Genomic DNA, 21,700 nt, shown 5'->3' on the forward strand with positions numbered 1-21,700 from the left:
CCATTCTTAGTTCAGGATCTGGGTGATGAATGCGTTTTTGACAGAAGTGTACACAGACACTTTTTTCTGTTGAAAACCTAAACCCATTATTAAGAGCCCACAGAAAGACATGATCAATTGCTTGCTGAAGTTGTCTATCAATTACCCTCATGTTACGTGAGTGACAGTGGGAGAAAGCTGTTCAATGATTGAATTGATTTTAATAGCAAAAAGGGTTACACTTAAGACAGAGCCTTGGGGAACACCTTGTTCTTGAAGATATGGTCGAGATAGCATACTTCCCACTCTGACCTTGAAAGTTCGCCTGGACAGAAAGTTTTTAATAAATATAGGGAGGTGTCCTTTGAGACCTAGGTTATAGAGGTCTTTTAATATGCCATATCTCCAGGTTGTGTCATGTCAAAAAAAAACAAAAAAAAACAGATGTTCTTGCTTCAGAAATGCATCTCTTATACAAGTTTCTAACCGAACTAAATGGTCTAAAGTTGATCAATGTCTATGGAAACCACATTGTGTATTGGAAAGAAGAGTGTTGCTTTCTAAATACCAGAGAAGTCTGGCATTAACCATTTTCTCTAGTATCTTACAAAGACAGCTAGTCAGAGCAATGGGTCCATGATTATTTGCTTGTGTTGGATCTTTTCCTGGTTTTGGGATAGCAATGACAATTGCCTTATGCCAAGAATTTGGAAACTCTTCCTCTGCAAGTATTCTATTGTACAATAAGAGAAGAAGATCCATAGAAGATGATGGTAGATGTTTTATCATTTCATAATGGATGTCATCAGGTCCTACTGCACTAGGGTGAGATTGTAGGAGAGCTCTTCTTAGTTCCTCCTTGACAAATGGCTGAAGAATGTTGGTAGAAAAATTAAGCCTTTGTTTCTCTTGCTGCTCTTTCAGTATTAAAAATTCCAGAGAATATGAAGCTGTTGCTGAGATTTTAGCAAAAGTTTCTCCCAAAGTATCTGCAATAGCTTTGGGATCAGCAAGAACACTTCCATTATAGTCTAAGGTGGACAAACAATGTGTACTATATCTGCCTTTCATTTTCCAGATTTTATCCCATACAATTTTTGGACTGGTCATTTCATTAATTGATGTAGTAAATTGGATCCATGATTGTTTTTGACTCTGACATCTTACAAAACGTGCTTTGGCTCGAGCACGCTTGAAAGTTATTAAATTTGATGTGGTGGGGTATCTACAAAATATGCTCCATGCTTTGTGTTGATCTTGTTGTTGATTGATGGCATCAGGTTTAAATTTTGCAAGATGAGAGAAAGTGTTCCAGTCAGCCTGGTTCATTTTCCATATAGGTATCTGTGTGGGTGAACATGGTTCCTGTGAAGACATTGTATAAAGAACAGGAAAGTGATCACTTCCATATATGTTCTCTTCAACATCCCACATGAGCAGTGGAAGAATGGAAGGGGAACAGATTGTAAGATCAATTGCGGAATATGAGCAGGTAGGCATATGGAAGAAAGTATTGAGTTTATTATTTAGAAGGAAAAGGTTATTATTATCAAGAATTTTTTCAATGATTCAACCTCGTCTATTAGTGTTGGCACTACCCCATAGAGTATTGTGACCGTTAAAGTCACCCATCAAAAGTATGGGTTCAGGCAGTTGCAAGATAAGGTTATCAACATCAATTTCATTTAACTTAGCATTTAGTGGTAAATAAATTGAACATGCTGTAATCCCACAGAGAAGCGAATCGCTACCGCTTCCAGAGAAGTATTAAATTGGACCTGATGGAAAGGAGTATGACTGCCCACTAGGATAGCTACTCCTCCATGAGTGGGACCATCTCCAGTTCTATCCTTACGTACAACAGTGAAATTCCTAAAGGTACGGTCCTCGTTGGGTCTTAAGTAAGTTTCCTGTAGACAGAAACAGAAAAGGTTTGTGTTTCTGCAACAACATCTTTATATCGTCAATATTCTGGCAGATCCCACGACAGTTCCATTGTAAAAATTTTCCTATTGCTTTGATTTTATTGACTTGTCTGGTTTTCGAGAGGTTGAGGGCTTACCTTTGTCAGATTTATATTTATCCACTGTTTTAGGGAAGTATGGACAGCCAGTGTCCATCTCTTCCTCTGGTAGATTGTTCAAAACATCAAATGTGTTAGGGTCAGTTGGTATGTTTAGTTTGCTTTCAGTGGGTATGGAGGTATCCATTTTTTCTGTGCGAGTGTCTGGTGGTTTATCTTTGGGTGAAGTCTCCACCATAATTTTTTTGGCAGATGAGTTTTCATTAAATGGGACCATTTTTGAAATTGTCTCTGGAGTAAGGCCATAGGTCTTGTGATTAATGCACTCAGCAGAGAAGCACTTGCGATCGTTAAGTTCAGATATGGTGAAATTATCAAATGGTGGAATAGACATACATGTTTAAGTTGCTGTTGGCACTTTTTTAATTGTTACTTTTTCAGCATAAGAGGATTGTAGAACAGGTGTAATGGTGGCTAGCTTTCTTTTTGCATCCTGATATGATATGTTTTGTTCTGTTTTTATTTTTTGTATCTCTTTTTCATCTTTCCATTTCTCAGACATGCACGAGAGTATGCTGGATGATCTCCCTGACAGTTGACACATTTAGCTTTTTTTTCACAGTAATATTTATTTTCATATTCATTACTACCACATCAAGCACAGGTAGTAGAACCACAACAGGCAGTTTGGATATGTCCGTATCTTTGACATTTAAAGCATCTCAGCAGATTAGGGATGTACATTCTAACAGGACAGCTGAGATACCCTGCTTTTACAGATGTCGGAGGCCTAGGTGTATCAAAAGTAAGGATGATGTTCTTGGTTGAGACCAAGCGACCATCCCTGCGTATCAGGATGTGCCTCACACCAGTCACTCCTTGATCTTTAAGCTCTGAACATATCTCCTCATCTGGAACTTCAAGGAGATTCCATTCTGATATTGCTCCTCTACTGGAATTGAGTGTTCTGTGAGGTGTTACTGCAATTTGAATTCCACCCATTGTCGTTGCTCTCAGTAGTTTCTCAGAATGTTGTTTGCACATTGTTTTCACGAGGATATCACCAGAACGGAATTTCTTGACAGTTTTGGGAGGTCCTGCCAGTCCTTCTAAACCTTTTTGGAAAAAGAAGGGTGACATTTTCCCAATTGGTTTTTCACCTGTTGCATGAATGATTAAAAAGGTTGGTACATTTTTGTTAGTATCCAATATCTTTTGTTTCTTACTTCTGTTTCCATATGCTGAGTCTATATTATCAGTACTTGGTTGGGACTTTGTTAGGGTCCCTGAAACATTTGAGGATGAAGAATTCGTATTTAAGGAATTTTGAATTTGGTGCCAGAGCTCCCCACCCACCACGGAGCCACACAATGCATGGAGAGAAGTATGCTAAAAATAACATTATGAGATAGGAAGACAAATACCTGGATAACATCTCAAACAGGTCATGAATATTGCAAAATACATTAAACAGGCTAAGTGGAGATGGGCTGGCCATATTGCCAGATGCAATGATAGGAGATGGACTAGAAGAACAAGAGAGTGGAGACCAATGGATGGAGCAAGACAAAGAGGAAGACCGAGAAGAAAGTGGAGGTATGAACTGGAACAAATTGCAGGAGTGAGATGGATGGGAGAGGCAGTAAACCGAGTGGTCTGGAAAACCATGGGGAAGACCGTCCAGCAGCGGACAGAACCAAAAGGTTGAAGAAGAAGAAGAATCTTTATATTCGATTGCCCCAGTCTTTTTTTAGGATTTTTATAAAGATGAATTCATGAGTTCAAGAGGAACATATCCACTTTCATATATATATATATATATTTAAAAAAATATTTAATAACTAACAAACCGAGAATAGGTTAGAAAACTTTAATGATACAACTAGCTTCGGCTTATTATGGCCTTCATCAGGTATCTTTGTAGGCAGAAGAAACAATAATAAAAGACTGAAGATATTAAGAAAACTGAGAAGCACAGGTTAATTGTATTAGATAATTAAAAATAAAATACGTTGTATTAAAGTTCCAGTTGTTCTATTTACATGCCATTGTTTATTGTATGCGTGGTAGTAGACTCTCGAGAACGCCAGTAATGAACAACAGCAGTATAGCTCTCAGGGATGTTATAGCTCAAATTACTGTTTAAATGTTCAGGATTAAGGATGATCTCCCTGAATTCCACTATTTTTCATTCAAATTCATCCTTGCAATGGAAAATGTTTTCAGATCTATCCCAGGAAACCGAGTGACCTTGAAAATTATCATGAGGATTGTTAGAGAAGAGAACACGGCTGGATAAGGCACTAGCATTTGATCTTTTATAGGAGATGTCTCTTTTATGCTCCTCCATGCGAAGTTCAACAGATTTATTAGTTTGACTGTAATAATGAACATTACAGTCACACCATAGTTTATATATGCCAGGATATTTTAGATTATGATGCTTAGGTTGAGGATGGCTTATAAGAGATGTGATTTTTGGAAGAGTGGTGAATAACGTCCTGATATTTTACTTTTGAAGGACTTTTGCCAATTTTTGGAAGATCACTGATGTATGGGACTGAGATGTTACCTTTAAAATTGGTAGTTTCTGTATTGTGGTGCCTAATAGGATTCACCACTCTTCCAAAAATCAGATCTCTTATAAGCCATCCTAAACCTAAGCATCATAATCTAAAATATCCTGACGTATATAAACTATGGTGTGACTGTAATGTTCCTTATTATGGTCAAACTAATAAATCTGTTGAACTTCGCATGGAGGAGCATAAAAGAGACATCTCCTATAAAAGATCAAATACTAGTGCCTTATCCAGCCGTGTTCTCTTCTCTAACAATCCTCATGATAATTTTCAAGGTCACTCAGTTTACTAAGATAGATTTGAAAACATTTTCCGTTGCAAGGATAAATTTGAAAGAAAGATAGTGGAATTCAGGGAGATCATCCTTAATCCTGAACATTTGAACAGTAATTTGAGCTATAACATCCCTCAGAGACATACTGCTGTTGTTCAATACTGGCGTTCTCGAGAGTCTACTACCACGCATACAATAAACAATGGCATGTAAATAGAACAACTGGAACTTTAATACAACGTATTTTATTTTTAATTATCTAATACAATTAACCTGTGCTTCTCAGTTTTCTTAATATCTTCAGTCTTTTATTATTGTTTCTTCTACCTACAAAGATAACTGATGAAGACCATAATAAGCTGAAACTAGTTGTAGTATTAAAGTTTTCAAACTTATTCTCGGTTTGTTAGTCATTAAATATTTTTTTAAATGTATCACAGTAACTGAGTCAATGCTCATGAATACATATATTTATATATATATATATATATTCATATTTATATATATTGACTATAACCGAGACTAGAATAACAATTAAATTTATTCAAAACGCAACATGTTTCATCTCTCCTATTTATATATATATAAATAGGGGAGACCTTCGTCCAGCAACGGACAGAACCAAAGGGTTGAAGAAGAAGAATCTTTATATTCGATTGCCCTAATCTTTTTTTTTTTTTAGGATTTTTATAAAGATAGAATTCCTGAGTTCAAGAGGAACATATCCACTTTCATATATATATATATATATATATATATACATATATATATATATATTAAAAATTAATAATTATACTGACTAAGAACACCGAGAAAGCTAAGAAAACTTTAATGTAACACGACTAGTTTCGTCGGAAAGCTGACTTCTTCAGGTGTGTAAATAATAACAAAAAAACTGGAAAAATAAGGTAAAAAACATGGACTTCTCAAATTAACAAAATAGGAATAGCAACAGTCATATTTGAACTGGTGTCCGCATGGCAGGACCAGCGCGAGTTGTAAGTGAGTGGCACCTGATTCAAGAGTGTCAGAACTCAATCACTGCACTGTGGGAGTCAGATAAAATGTATCATTCTGGCTAAATGTATCAAAACCTTCTCCACCAGTTTCGTGTGGCAAAGTAATGATTTCAGCTGTGTGTGTGTGTGTGTGTGTGTGTGTGTGTGTGTGTGTGTGTGTGTGTGTGTGTGTGTGTGTGTGTGTGTGTGTGTGCGCGCGCGCGCGTGCGTGGAGATTCGTTGACTCGGCTGAAATAAATATTGTAAAAATAGAGTTGAATGACTTAAACCGAGAGTTAAGTAAAAAAAGGTTTAATAGTAAAACACAACTAGTTTCAGCTTATAACAGCCTTCATCAGGTGATGTTATAAAAGAAAAGAAAAAACACTAAACACTTAAGCTTAAAGAATCTATGAACAACATAGAGAGTCTCTATACATAATTAGGATGAAAACATTGTAATTGTATTTAAAGCTGTTCTTTCGTTTGCTGCATTGTTGGAAGAGTGCGTTCTTGCAGCATCAGGTGAACGCCAGTACCTGATTACTGCTGAATGGCTATCTGGGAGGTTGTAGCTCAAGTTATTATTTAGATGTTCAGGGTTGAGGATGATTTCCCTAGATTCTATGATTTTTCTCTCCATTTCATCATGGCAACAAAAAATGTTGGTAGATCTGTCCCAGCAGACTGTATGACTTGGGTTATCATCATTAGGATCAGCCGAGAAAAGGATATGGCTTGATAAGGCACTGGCTCGCTGTCTCTTGTAAGCAATGTCCCTCATGTGTTCCTCCATATGCAATTCAATAGATTTGTCCATCTGGCCAAAATAAGGAATATCACAATCACACCATATTTTGTACACACCAGGATATTTAAGATGATGATGACAAGGTTTTGGGTGGCTTATTAAGGAGTAGATTTTTGAAAGTGGATTTTTTCAAAGTTCTGATATTGTATTTTCTTAGAACCTTGGCTAATTTTTGTGAAACTGAACTTATGTAAGGAATAGATATATCACCTTTAAATGTATTTATTTCTTCTGTGTGATGACTAGGAGGATTAAGAAGGAATTTTTCAATAATTCTTTTCGAATATCCATTAAGTAAGAAAGTAATTTTTAGATAGTTGATTTCTTTATGAAGTTCATCTGGGTCATCAAGAAGAGAGCGAGCTCCATGTCCCAAGGTAGAAATTATTCCAAGTTTTTGGGAAGGGAAGTGATGGGACTGACTATGAAGATATATCTGTTAGTATGTGTAGGCTTTCTATACATCGAAATTTTAAGTTTACCAGAAGAGCAAGTCAGTTTTACATCTAGAAAAGGCAGGAAACTATCAGTTTCAAGCTTGGCTGTGAACTTTATACTTGGATGTCGACTATTGAGATGTTTAAGGAAATCCATAAGGGAATCATGTCCATGGCTCCAAATGAGGAAAATGTCATCCACATAACGTTTCCAAACCTTAGGTGTTAAAGCAAAGGAAGAGATAGCCTTGGCTTCAAAATCCTCCAAATAAATATTTGCAAGAACAGGGGATAAAGGATTACCCATCGCCAGACCATGATTTTGCTTGTATATAGTATCTTGGAATCTAAAGTAACCGGATTTGATGCAATGGGTAAGTAAAGCCAACATTTTTTTGGATAACTTGTCTTCGAGTAATGTTAGGACTTCGTCTGTTGGGACATTAGTGAACAAGGAACTATGTTGATGCTAGCCATGATTTCATCTTCATTAACTGTCACATCTTTAATGATCATTCTTTCATATATATATATATTCATATTTATATATACTGACTATAACCGAGACTAAAATAACAATTAAATTTATTCAAAATGCAACATGTTTCATCGGATTGTCCGACTTCTTCAGGCGTGGGAACATAGAAAGCAAGTAAACACTATAAGAAACATCGTATCACTATAAAACGACTATTATAAAATCAGTTAGTTTTGAACTGTAGCTACAGTCCATGTTGAAGTTCTATTGTTAAGTAGCTGCGTGCGTCTGATTTCACGCGTGTGCCAATATCGGAGAGCAGAGCTGAAAGAGTCCGGTAGATTATAGCTGAGGTTATTATTTATGTCATGATGGTCCATAACAATTTCCTTAGACTCGACTATGCGTCGCTCCACCTCGTCACGGCATATATGAAGGTTTGAGGTTATTGTCCAGTTTATCTCCTGTTGATGGCCTTCATCACTTGTGTTTACTGAAAACAGTACATGGCTTGGCAGGGCACTTGCTCTAGTTCTTTTGTAGGCAATGTCTCTCTGGTGTTCTTCTAGACGTAGGAGGATGAATTTTTCAGTTTGGCCATAGTATTGCTTCCCGCAGTCACAAGTGATTTTGTACACTCCTGGGAATTGTAGATGGTTGTGAGCTTGTTTGTATTTACTTAAAATCGATCTTAGTTTAGGAAGAGTAGAGAAACAGGTTTTTATGTTGAACTTTCTTAAAATTCTTCTTCTTCTTAGTTTCGTGGAGAGCGAGCTGATATATGGTAAGGAGATATAACCTTTTGGATTGTCTTGTGTTTCTGAGTTGTTTTGATGGCGGTGGTATAGATGCTTATTAATAGTTTTCGACGAGTAGCCATTACTTGTGAAGGTTCTTTGTAGATGTTGTAGTTCATTTTTTAGATCTTCATCATCTGACAGTATAGATCTAGCATAATGTGCTAGGGTTGAGATGATACCCACTTTCTGTGCAGGATAGTGATGTGAGGACGCATGCAGGTATCTATCTCTGTGTGTAGATTTTCTAAAGATTGATATTTTAATAGAATCAGATGGCTTGGTAAGTCTTACATCCAGGAAGGGAAGAGATCCATTTTCTTCAACCTCCACTGTTAATTTGATATCTTGGTGGAAGTTGTTTAAATGATTTAAAAAAGACCTAAGGTTATCGGTCACTATCCTGCACAGAAAGTGGGTATCATCTCAACCGTAGCACATCGTGCTAGATCTATACTGTCAGATGATGAAGATCTAAAAAATGAACTACAACATCTACAAAGAACCTTCACAAGTAATGGCTACTCGTCGAAAACTATTAATAAGCATCTATACCACCGCCATCAAAATAACTCAGAAACACAAGACAATATTTAGTATTGAAGTTCAATACTAAATGGTGATTACTTCCTATTTCAAATACCCTGTATACAGTTGTCCTGAACCAATGGGAAAATTTTTCACTGTCAAAAATAGCATAGTCAATGAGACTTTTCTTATTTCTTGCTTTTTCTCTCAATGTGAATTTGTGCACATATTCATGTGTTGGATCGTGATTTTAATAATAACACAGTCCAACACAATTTTTGCTGACTTTTATATGAGACTTGTTTTTTACTAATTTGGGTGCGCTGATTTCAAATATCAGTGGTGAGCGGTGAGTGCTCCGATTCTGATCTGCGCACCACTTTGAATAATAGGCTATATCTTTGGGAATTTTTCGAATTTCTTGATAAAAAGTTAGGAACAGATTTTTAAAAGTACATACTTTAAGAAAATAATATTAAAAAATCGATTCTTTTGATCCTCTAAATAGTAATGCCTCCTTAAAACTATCAAAAACTTACAAATTAGCAAACAGAAAATGCCATAGAGGAAAAACCTGACGTGATAGAGAAAAATGGGTTTGATATTTGAAATCAGCGCACCCAAATTAGTAAAAAACAAGTGTCAGATCATAATCAGCAGAAAATTTTTTTTTTTTTTGTTGGCCAGTGTAATTAGTCATTGCCCTGAGCAGAAATCTAGCAGGTACTTACTATTATTATTAGCTTTGCTCTTTTCTTCAAATTTTTTCAAAACATTCTTATTTGTCAGGTAAAAATTGAGGTTGCACCTGTGAATCAGTTATGTCAAACTCGTGCTCCCACATTTTATTGTAATTGCAAGTATTTTTTGTGCAAAATAAGAAGTAAACGGAAAACTAACAGAGGGTACTAACGAGCCAATTACTTCCACACAATTTGTAAGTATCTATTGTCCATCAACTCAGTTACTTTTTACAATTAAAAAACAGCCACATGAAAGCACCCGCTCTGCTTACCATGTGAAGTAAAGATGGAAGCAACAAAGGCCAACAACAAAAGTTACCTTGAGTCCCGTCAGCGTAGTGCTGCCGATCGTCAACACCCCGAATGACAATATGAAGTGCTGAAGCTGTGAAACCGAAGTTACCAAAAGAAAAAAAGTATATTGTGCAATTTCTGTTGTCAATGGCTACATACTTCATGCGCAAAAATAGATGAACTGGCACACAAGTTTTTTTACCAATCTCAACCAGCCTTTCTTCTGTTCGATGTTACTCCCTTCCGTAAAACAGCTACTAAACCTAGCAAACGAGTTGAAAACCTTCAACAACACCTTAATACTATGATCAATACTTTCTCCTCCAAATGAAATATCAGGAATACTACAACTGGCTCAAATCAAGAACTCCATCCTCCTTCAATGCCTATACTGAAATCCAAAACAGAAGCAAGAAAATTATCAATGGTTACAAAACAGAATTTGAACGAGCAAAAATAGGAAATTTGCAGCCATGCCTTTTGGTCTCTTGCCAAAGCAACTGGTCGTAACTTTTGCCCTACACTAGTCCCACCCCTATCATATCCAGATGGCTCAATTGCAACATCACCCACAGAAATAGCTAACCTACTGGCTTCACACTTTGTCTCTAATGCACGCATAACTGAAATGGCAAATGCCCTATAGTCATTCCAACTGCCCAACATACAATACCCCCTGTATCCTTTTGCCAAAAAGAAATCATAAACCTGTTGTCTAAATTAGACACAAATAAGTCTCCTAACCCTGATGGCATCCCTCCAATTGTCCTGAAGTCTGTGTACCAGCACTGACTCCTATTCTATGCCATCTGTACATACACTCTTACTCCACTGGTATATATATCCCAAAGCCTTGGAAACTGGCCTACATTCAACCCATTCCTAAAAAGAGTGCCGAATTGCTGCCATCTAACTACTGCCCTATCTCACTCCCATCTAAATTGGACTGAGGTGAGTGAGACATTAATGGAGAAAACCATCAATTCTCACCTCCTACTCTACCTTGAAGGTAACAAACTATTTAGTGACCACCAGTACGAATTCCGTCGATGCCGATCAACAGGAGATCTACTCTCATACATCACCCATCTCTGGACAAATGCCATGGAGAAATTTCATGAATCCAAAGTGGTCACTTGACATTGCTAAAACCTTTAACCGGATCTAGCACAAAGGATTTCTAAGCAAACTCCTATCATTTGGACTTCTCTGGACCTGCAGATGGACTGCCAACTTTCTGTCTGGACGTGCATTATGTGTGATGGTAGATGGCTCCCTATCCTCTCGCCATCCAAGTAATGCTGGGGTCCCACAAGGTTCAGTTCTCTCACCGACCCTCTCTCTTTTGTATATCAATGACCTACTTCAGTTGACCTCCAAACCCGATACACAGTTTTGCAGATGACAACACATTGCACTCCTCCCTTTCATTTGACAAACCCTATTCTACACAACTCACTTCGACCCATAGAACATCAACCACCACTGCCCTTAATTCTGACCTCCAAGCCATCCTCCAATGGGGCTCACATAACCTCGTCAACTCAACACTAGTAAAACCCAGTTCTATCTTATTTCTCACAAAAAAAAAAAAAAAAAAAAAACATTTTCCCCCAGTATTATTTTTGATAATACTTAAATTCTCTGACAAGATGAGATTTCTCTTCTCAGAATTACCCTGACATTAGACCTCTCCTGGCATAAACACATCACAACCAATAATACTGCACTTCTTCCTCAGCTTCCAAAAAAGTTCTCATATTTGGAGTGGGCTCCTAAAAGCTCCCTCAAAATGCTTGACTTAATACAGAGGAGAGCAATTAGACTGATAAACGACCAATCTCTTATCAACTTGCTCTGCTCACTTTCACATGGATGTTTGGTCCCTGCAATTTGTATATTCTATAAATATTTCCATGGGAAATGCTCATCTGAAACAGCATCAACAATTCTCCCATTCTGTACTAAGCCCATTCCAACATGTACAGCTGCTGCCCAACATCGTTTTTACAGTACACCTTGAAACCCACAGAACAAGTTTTCTTTTCCTCATCCTTTATCCCTGCTACTGTGGTACTGTGGAACAGTTTTCCCCTTGATGTATATTCTATACCCAAGGTATAGAATATACAGGCTTTTAAATCAAATGTAAACAAGTTTCTCCTTTCCCAACCCACTATCCATATACGCTACTAATGTACTATAGGCTGATCAACCAACCTCTCGTATAAGGGCTCAACATAAAAAAAAAAAATTATTTCCTACTCTGCTGTTTAGATCTTCAAGGACCAACTTTTCTTTTTTTCATCGCGTCAGCTGCCTTCTCTAATGTCTCAAAAAATTCCTCTTCTACTCCACTTCTTCCTTAGTAGAACCTTCTGTAGGAGACCATAAGTACAAATACATTCGTTGTTATGTTATAACTATATAACAAGTCCCTTCTACAGCACGTGAGCAGGTACACATTTGCCAATGTATGTGACATGCCAATTTCAAATTTTTTCAGTATTATTTTGTGTAAAATTAATACTTGTGAACTGTCTTCATGATATAACTACACTTTTAGAAATTTAAAAAAATATGATTTCGCTTTATTATTGATGAATTATAAAACTGGAAAGCAAAATGTCTTTTGCATTCTAACATAACTTTGGTCTCTCCAGAAAGCACACAGTGATTTATTGTATTTCTGCCTTTTAACATAACTTTGGTTTCTCTAGAAAGGATGCAATGATTCATCACATTTCCAACAGATGGCAAACTGAAAGTAAAAATGATTTGTTGCATCCTGCACAATAGACAAGTACTGAATGATGTGATTTTTGCAGTGCCCAGTCATACATGGGAAAAGTAAGATTATCAAAACAGGTGTTTGATGCCAGAATGTCCTGAGAAAAGATCCAAAGGAAGACCAAGATCTCAGTGCGATGCAGTCTGAAGTTAGAAGACCAAAATATAAGATCTAACATTATTGGTGTCCTGAAAGATAACATAGCAATTTTCATAAAATTATCAGGCAGTTTGGAATGTTTGTAATAGAAAGAAGTTATAATGATGTAAACTTTTCATTTAGTACTTTCACAGTATCCTATATACCCTTTAAGAGTTACATATAGGGTTTTGATGATGATGATGAGAATAATCTTCAGTCAGCAAAATGATCTTATAGAATATATAAGAAAATGTAAGAAAGCTATGTGTAAGAATAGCTAAACAAAACTTACTTTTGGAAGAATACAGAAGATAAATATATGAAAGTGATAAAATATTTTGGAGGCTGTTGAAAAAAACTTAGAAATAGAAGGAAGAGCCCTTCTATTTCATACTCAAGGTGATAAAGTGGCTTTGAAAAAATTTCCGTGTCTGGTCTCTAGAGCAGTTGAAATCATCTAACCCTTTATTCTCCCATGGCACTAAAATCTAACAGACTTTAAATTTTTCATGCTTGGGACACACAAAGGGAAAAAAGTAAAATAAAATAAAAATTTTAAGTCTGTTTTCAAGAACAAGCTAGTTCAAAAAAACAGGTAGTTTTCAGGGCCAGATTTTTAATTTAACTCAAATTAAGATGTCATGGGATCTGCATTTAAGTTATAGTCGCTAGACCGGTAAAAGACACAAGACGGTGAACCACTCTTCTCTTGGCACTCATGTCAAGAAAAGAGTGGTTCAAAACTTTAGTTATATGACGAGAATAAGATGACAGGAAAATTGGTATGAAAATCAGCTTGATTTTCGTATGTTATTTCTATTTAAAAGCTATGAAAATAAGCAGAAACATGGAAAACATAACTACATGCCAATAAAGAACCTGAAGAACAAGGAAAACATTTCAGCTATTAAGGCACAATTATTAATAGAATAAATGATGAAAGAAATTAGTTATAGAACTAAACTAGCAGTGTACAAGTAAGTCTTCAAAAATTTAACCCTGTATATCTGAGAGTTCAGTTAGAAATAAAATAGATGATCAATCTAGAGCAGTGGTTCTTAACCTGTGTTCCCCGGAACACTGGTGTTTCGTGGAAGGTGAATAGGTGTTCCGCGAGAAGTTCTGGAATTTGTCATTTTTAAATTAATTTGTCAGCACAAATTAATTTAATGATGATTTAATTGATGTTTAATTAATTATTAATTAATAATTATCAATTATTGATTAATAATAAAAAATCAGCTAAATTACCAATTAATTATTAATTTATACATTACAAAATAACCAAGGTGTTCCGTGAAAATTTCAGGATTTGTGAAATGTTCCGTAGTCAAAAAAAGTTTGAGAAACACTGGTCTAGAGGCACATAAGTTCTCAGAAAAATTAGGATCATGATCATTAATAGCAGAATCACATTGAAATGAGAATATTAGTAACTAGACTTCATTAGCATTCAAGACTGCTATGAGCAGAGAAATTTAAGGTGGTATGCCACTTGAACAGATCTGGAAAGGAAATGTTAGCCAAACAGATGCATTTCTTATGCCAAAATAGTGGGGAAAACAAATGTCTATAGGAAGACTAAATAATATCTAGTTTACTGATACAGTTAGTAGTATCTTAGAATAATGAAATGCAAAACCTGACAGCATTGGAAACTTGACAAATAACAGACTAATTTGGAAAAAAATGTGGAAAGGAAGCTAGTAATAATTTAATTATGTTGTGTGATCGTAATATCCAACACCATGATTCTGATGATAAAATTTTTTAAAAATTTACTTAGTGGACTTGGATACAACTATTAATCAACATCCAAATTATAGTGTGTTTAACTCTTAGTAAGGGAATACCATGAGTAGAGATATAAATACAAAATTAATGATGGAAAATCTCATGTAAAAAGATTTTTTTAATAGTATAATTTTTGCCTGGCATCTTCAGTACATTTTAAGCTCAAATTAAACAATAACTGACAATTCCAAAAAACACCACCTAAGTAGCTAGTGTAAGATAACTAAAAAGGTCAATAAAATTTCCTAACAAAAAAAAAAAAAAAAAAAAAAAAAAAAAAAAAAAAACCCTATAGATACAATAAAAAGTTAGGAAAGATTAGCTGATTTTATTATTATTATTATTATTATTCCTTACACCTCCAAAGAGTCTGAAGACTCATCACAGGAGGACACCTACAACTGTCTCAACCACTACACTGAATATAAGAATGGTGTTCTTCTAGTCGAATACAGGCAGATCTTCTTGTTTGTCCGAAATAAGATAATCCACAAGAGCAAGGAATCTGGTAGACACGTGGATAATTAAGATGTGGAAGCTTGTCCTTAGGAGAAGTGAGAAAGGTGGAGATTTTTCTGACCAGTCAAAATGCAACAAAAATATTCAGTGGTTTTAAAACTTTTGCTATATGTTCACTAATGCAGTGTACATAAGGGATAGGAATGCACGTTATTTCTTCTGTATTGAAGAGGAAGACATATCAGATAGTTTACATCTATTCCCTTTATGGGAGATAGTACTTTACAAATCGGCTAATCTTTCCTAACTTTTTATTGTATATATAGTTTTTTTTTTTTTTTTTTTTTTTGTTAAGAAATTTTATTGACCTTTTTAGTTATCTTACACTAACTACTTAGGTGGTGCTTTTTGGAATTGTCAGTTATTGTTTAATTTGAGCTTAACATGTACTGAAGATGCCAGGCGAAAATTATACTATTAAAAAAATCTTTTTACGTGAGATTTTCTGTCATTAATTTTGTATTTATAGTGTGTTTAGTCAATAGTAATTTCCATTTTCAAACTCATTTGAAAGATAAAAGTACATGATCTTTATTTGTCAAAATTAATTTGGACCAAATATTCAGAAAATGAAATTAATTTCAAATGCTAGAAAAAGAAATTTAAAAATTTATAATGTCTCAGCCAATGCATACTACCTGTGCACAATGCCATGAATATGCAAGTATTCCAATGCTTGAGCAGCTTCAGCAGTATAAAATACTGCCATGTCTTCATCAAAATAGCCATAAACATGCAATAATGACTTCACATCTCCACCAATCATATATTCCATTACCTAAAGGGAAGGAAAAAGAATGAGTTACACATAACAATAGTAAGAATGGAAATTATTTTAATAAGTAAATTCCATTAATGTACAAATATTTTTATTTACTACCATTATTAGGGATATCTCCAAGGACTTGTCAAAGTAGGGCCCTCTACTTCAATACTCCAACTACACACAATGACACTATTACTACAATCAATACCACTACCACTCACCATAGTCAACAACATTTTTTGTCTGTAAATTGTATGTTCTCTTTATACAGGAATCTCAAACAAAGCTAGATGTCAGTTCAGGCTAGGAACTAAAACAAATACATTAGAAAATATAGACAAGTGGATTTTATTATTTTATTTAGCATATAGGTAAATACAAGAAATTATTGAGCAAAACTATATACAGACTGACAGTACAGTTAACCAGTCAATGACACTATCTGGAAGTAAATGCAAGTTCCTGAGCCCTCCAGGGAAGGAGTGTATGGGCAGTCATCACAGCACCACAAATACAAAAAGGTAACTGTGAAACCTACATGGCCAACCTATGGCACATGCACAAAAAGTGGTGCACTGGATGATCAGAAGTGGCATGCTGGATCCCAATGATGATAATAAAAAGTAAGCCTATTTATGCAAAAAGTATTAATCAGAAACTGATTTGTAGGAAAAAAGCTAAAACTTTTGTTTCATGCACATCTTTTTGCACATTCACTTGTTTTATCCTGAGGCAGCAGGTGTTAGCAACAGTGGTGTGTCACAGGTTTATATTGATCAGTCTTGTCCACGTGGTTAGCCTAGTGGCTGTGTGCTTCGCAACCATATGACTGGGAAAGGAGTGTCCCGGGTTCGATTCCTGTTGAAGACGTGAGGAATTTGAGGATCTTCCTCAGCCATAGCCAAGTTAGCAAGTCTTGGCACGGGCAGTAGGGTTTTTTCTGCCAGTTTATCTGGCATTTTTCATCCCGCAAGCAGGCAAACCGGCCCCATGAACACACACAGATCTACAGCCATAAATACTTAACCCCCCCATGAGGAGGCTCAACTCGCCCCAATAAGGACGGGGAGAAAAAGGGAGGAAACTCCATACGAATAAATAAATAAATTGATCAGTTTACAACTGATACTCGTGTGCTATAGAGATGAGCTTCGTTTGTCCTTTGTGAACATTTGCAGTTTTGTATTTTTTTTGAAAATTAAGCCTTGGTTTTACATTCAGTAACCTATCACAGTGCAAAAAACAAAGTGACAGCAAGCGTGAATTCAATGAATAGTATGAAAATGAGCTCTTATTTATAGTGAATCCATTAAGAAAACCATTGTGCATTGTTTGTGAAAACACTTTCTCGCATAATAAAAGACATGATCTTAATAGACACTACAAAACACAACATCAGACTGAAATAGAAGGAAAACTGAAGCTAGTGCTTGGGTCTGGGTTATGGAGAGAATATGTGATTAAGAAAAAGGAAGAAATCAAAAGATGAGATATGTTTGTTAAAAGAAGGTATGAAAGTTTGGCGATGACAGAAGCATTCTACGAAATTGCTTTAACGTTGGCTAAAAAGCAGAAGTCTTTCTCTGATGGAGAAGAAATTGTTAAGCCTTTTCTCCAAATATTTGCAAGCTACCTTGGTGATAAAAATATCGAAAGGAAAGTAGACAAAATTGCTCTGTCAAAACAAACAGTTACAGGATGCACCAAAGAACTCTCTAATGATGTATATGAGCAACAGAAAGATCTTGTCCATGCTTGTACTTTCTTTTCTTTAGCTTAGGACATATCTGCTGACATATGTGATGAAGCCAGTTAAGCATTTTTATAAGCAGAATCGATGATAATTTTAAGTTTTGAAGAACTTATCGATCTTGAATTATTTCATGGAAAAACAAAAGGATCAGATATATTTGAGAAAGTGAAATCATGCCTGGAAAATCTACAAGAAAATTCTAGTAACTTCATCATTGTTTGTACTGACGGAAAACTGTCAATGATAGGTAAAGCCGCTGGGACTACAACTTTGCTTGAAAACGTTTTCTGTAGTCCTTTACTAAAATATCACTGCATTATACACCAAGAGTGTATAATGCACTCTGTGTGGAAAAACATTACATTTGCAGCATGTTATGTTACCAGTTGTGAAATGTGTAGCAAGAAAATTAAACAGAAGAGAATATTGTGAAATATTAGATTTGGAACATGCTGATTTCATTCTTCACTGTGAGGTGAGCTGGCTTTCTAGAGCAGTGTTTCTCAAACTTCAGATATCTGCGTACCCTTCTTAAATTTTCATTATTGCCAAGTACGCCTAATTAAAAGTTTATTTTTCACTTCGTTAGACTATAATAAATTTAGTTTAATCCTTTATCCAAGTGTGTGCAAACAAAGTTTGCACCTGAAAGTATCTTCAGGACTGGGGTAAAGTGGTACAACACCAGGCAACTCCTTGCAAGGGTGGAGCAAGCTACCAACACTCCTATCTCAGTATCTCCCATAATGCAAAACACATCTCCTTACAGATATGTATAATATTATGCATTAAGGGAAGGGCCACTACCCAGACAAGTTTCGACCTTTATTGAGGTCTCTTTAGTGTGAGCCAGGCCCATGTGGAGATACCAAGGCAGAAGCATTAGCAAGATCATCTCCTCCTATAGGAGCTGCCAAACGGTGTGCCACCTTTTTATTAAATTACTCTGGATTTAGAGAAAAATGTTAAAAGTTTATTTTTCACTTGGTTAGACTATAATAAATTTAATTTAATCCTATATTCAAGTCCAAGTGAAAAATAAACTTTCAACATCTTTCTCTAAATCCAGAGTAATTTAATAAAATGGTGGCACACTGTTTGGTAGCTCCTATAGGAGGAGATGACCTTGCTAATGCTTCTGGCTTGGTATCTCCACTTGGGCCTGGCTCCCACTGAAGAGACCTCAGTAAAGGTCGAAACTAGTCTGGGTAGTGGCCCTTCCCTTAATGCATAACATTATACATATCCGCAAGGAGATGTGTTTTGCATTATGGGAGATACTGAGATAGGAGTGTTGGTAGCTTGTTCCACCTTTGCAAGGAGTTACCCGGTGTTGTACCACCCCCAGTCCTGAAGATACTTTCAGGCGCAAACTTTGTTTGCATACACTTGGATAAAGGATTAAACTAAATTTATTATACCCCTAATTAATTAATTAAAAAAACAAATTCATTAATAATTGAAATAAAAATTTAATTAAAATTAATAAATTAATTTAAAATATTAATTAAAATTAAATATCTATTTTATTTGAATTTATATGTCCATGTAAACAAAAAATATGATTTATTTTTAAATTTTGGTTTTCTAGAGATGTCAGATGACACACTCATCAATTTCATTTGATCCAGATGCAATATCAACGTTTTCTTGTTGCTTACAGCTACTTGTATTTGCTATATTGCTCTCTTTTGGGGGTTTTAGAAATCCAATCTTTAACCAATGATCCATACATAAAAATTTGAAAGCTAAACAAAATACTGTATTTACTCGAATATAACTAACTTTTTTCCTAAAATTAAAGCTAAAAAATCGTGTTGCGAGATACGTGCGGGAATTTTTGGAAACTAAAGTTTTCAGAAAAAAACTGAAAATGGTGCGACTTACCAAGAGCTCCTACTCGCTATCACTACTTTTGGCATCGAGAACAGTTTCTTTGTGTGAATTGTCAAAATCATCTATCTAAATGGCGTTATCTTCTTTCCCATTATTTCAAGCAAAAAATACCAGTCATTTACAAGACTTGAGATACGTAGAGCAGCGAAGAACTGCATATGATTGGTGCGGTATTAACAAAAGATTGCGTGAACCAAAGACAAATTAGCATTTTAACAGTTCAGTTGAAATGCTAATTCTCTTCAACCGAATTCCATAATATCTGAAACACATTCACTATATATTTCTTAGTTTTAACACGTTAATGATGGGGTGGCATCAAGCAAAACCATATCTTCCACCGGCAACATATGGTTTTGATTGGTCTATACAGCAGTTTCTGTTGGAGAGGGAATGTGATTCATTATTTAGTGCCGTTTTATCTAATTATCCCGGTTGTCTCTAATTGCACTGTTTGTTGAAAAATATAATGACTCCTTTAATTATGCATAGCTGAAAATTGCTGTGTACCCCCTAATGACTTTTGCGTGCCCTCGGGGGTATGCACACCATACTTTGAGAAACACTGTTCTAGAGGAAAGGTTCTGAGTATATTTTGGATACAGAAAAATACTGTTCATTATTTTCTATAAGAAAAAAATGAGCTGCCTGAGGAAAGAGCCCTTTTATTTGAAAAATACTGGCTCTTCTTTGATTTAACATTTTTAGTTTATGTTACCAGCCATCTCAATGATCTAAATTTGAAGCTGCAGAGCAAGAACAAATTCTTTCCAAGCTTAGCAAATGATATCTATGCATTCAAGATGAAATTAAATAACCTCTCAGTTAGAAAATGAAGATATGAGCTAGTTTCCACACTTAAAAGAGCAGAGTGAATCTGCTAAAGATAATGACAATTTTACAAAATATATCAAAAAAATCAGGTTATTGCAAGAATCAGTTGAAAGTCGTTTCGTGATTTTGTTAAAGAAGAGAACTGCATACTTGCATTTATAAACCCATTTTCACTTTATTATTATTATTATTATTATTGTTCCGGGCAACTCCAAGGAGTCGACAGACTCATCGAGGGAGGCCCTAACATCATGTCAAGAAAACTATTCGACATTCACACAGTATCTATCATACCTTGCCTTGAACTCATTCACGGTCATAGCACCCACAACAGACTCTGGAAGCTTCTTCCACTCATTCGCTACTCTCCAAGTAAAAACCTAGCTCTAACACCCTTGTCAACCATGCTCTTGCCCAGCTTCCATTCATGGCCCCTAGTCCTCCCACCACCAGTCATATTTTCAAAAATATCTTCTGGATCAATCTTATAGAAACCCTTCAGTAATTTGAATGTCTCAATCATATCACCCCTCCTTCGCCTATCGACCAATTTCTGCAACACACAAATCTTAAACCTATTCTCATAAGGTTCATTCCACAGACCTGCTATCATCTTGGTCACTCGTCTCTGGATCCTCTCAACTTCCTCACCATCACGAAGAAACCCTGGTGCCCATAACTGGGCACAGTAGTCCAGATGGGGTTTTATCAAGGCTCGATACAAATCTTAAACCTATTCTCATAAGGTTCATTCCACAGACCTGCTATCATCTTGGTCACTCGTCTCTGGATCCTCTCCACTTCCTCACCATCACGAAGAAACCCTGGTGCCCATAACTGGGCACAGTAGTCCAGATGGGGTTTTATCAAGGCTCGATACAGAGGAACAACAACTTGTTTCTCTCTGCATGTTAAAGTATTTTTCAGAAGCCAAGTGATTTGGTGAGCCTGTTTTAGTCACTTTTGCAATGTGCCCCCTAAACTTCAATTCCCTATCCACCAACACTCCCAAATCCCTGGCCTCATCAATCTCCTGGAGTACGGTTCCACCAAAGCGATATACTGCTGCTGCTATTCTTTTCACCCCCAAAGTGCATAACCTTACACTTTGGCACATTAAATTGACATCCATTTTTTCTAGCCCAGTCCTCCAAACTATCCAAATCATCCTGTAAAATTTTGACATCCTGTGCACTCATAATTGCTCTACCCAACTTTGCATCATCAGCAAACAAGTGAACACTTCCTCTCAAATCCTTTCC

At 35.9% G+C, this 21,700-nt stretch overlaps 1 protein-coding gene across 7 annotated transcripts in view; it reads right to left on the reverse strand.

Annotated features, from left to right (window-relative positions):
- The window catches only part of gwl (serine/threonine-protein kinase greatwall), a 524,263-nt gene that overhangs the window by 389,726 nt on the left and 112,837 nt on the right, over nt 1-21,700 (reverse strand). For all 7 annotated transcript variants that reach the window (XR_016549465.1, XR_016549466.1, XR_016549463.1 and 4 more), the window contains exon 5: nt 15,828-15,967. Coding sequence is in view for 3 of the 7 variants with exons in the window: in XM_090404739.1 (XP_090260865.1) it covers nt 15,828-15,967 (140 nt within the window). In the remaining 4 variants the exon portion in view is untranslated. The remainder of the gene's footprint in view (nt 1-15,827; nt 15,968-21,700) is intronic.

This window comes from Typopeltis vanoorti, chromosome 15 (assembly GCF_054136105.1).
Source record: "Typopeltis vanoorti isolate ZY-2024b chromosome 15, IOZ_Tvanoo_1.0, whole genome shotgun sequence".
Lineage (NCBI taxonomy): Eukaryota > Metazoa > Arthropoda > Arachnida > Uropygi > Thelyphonidae > Typopeltis > Typopeltis vanoorti.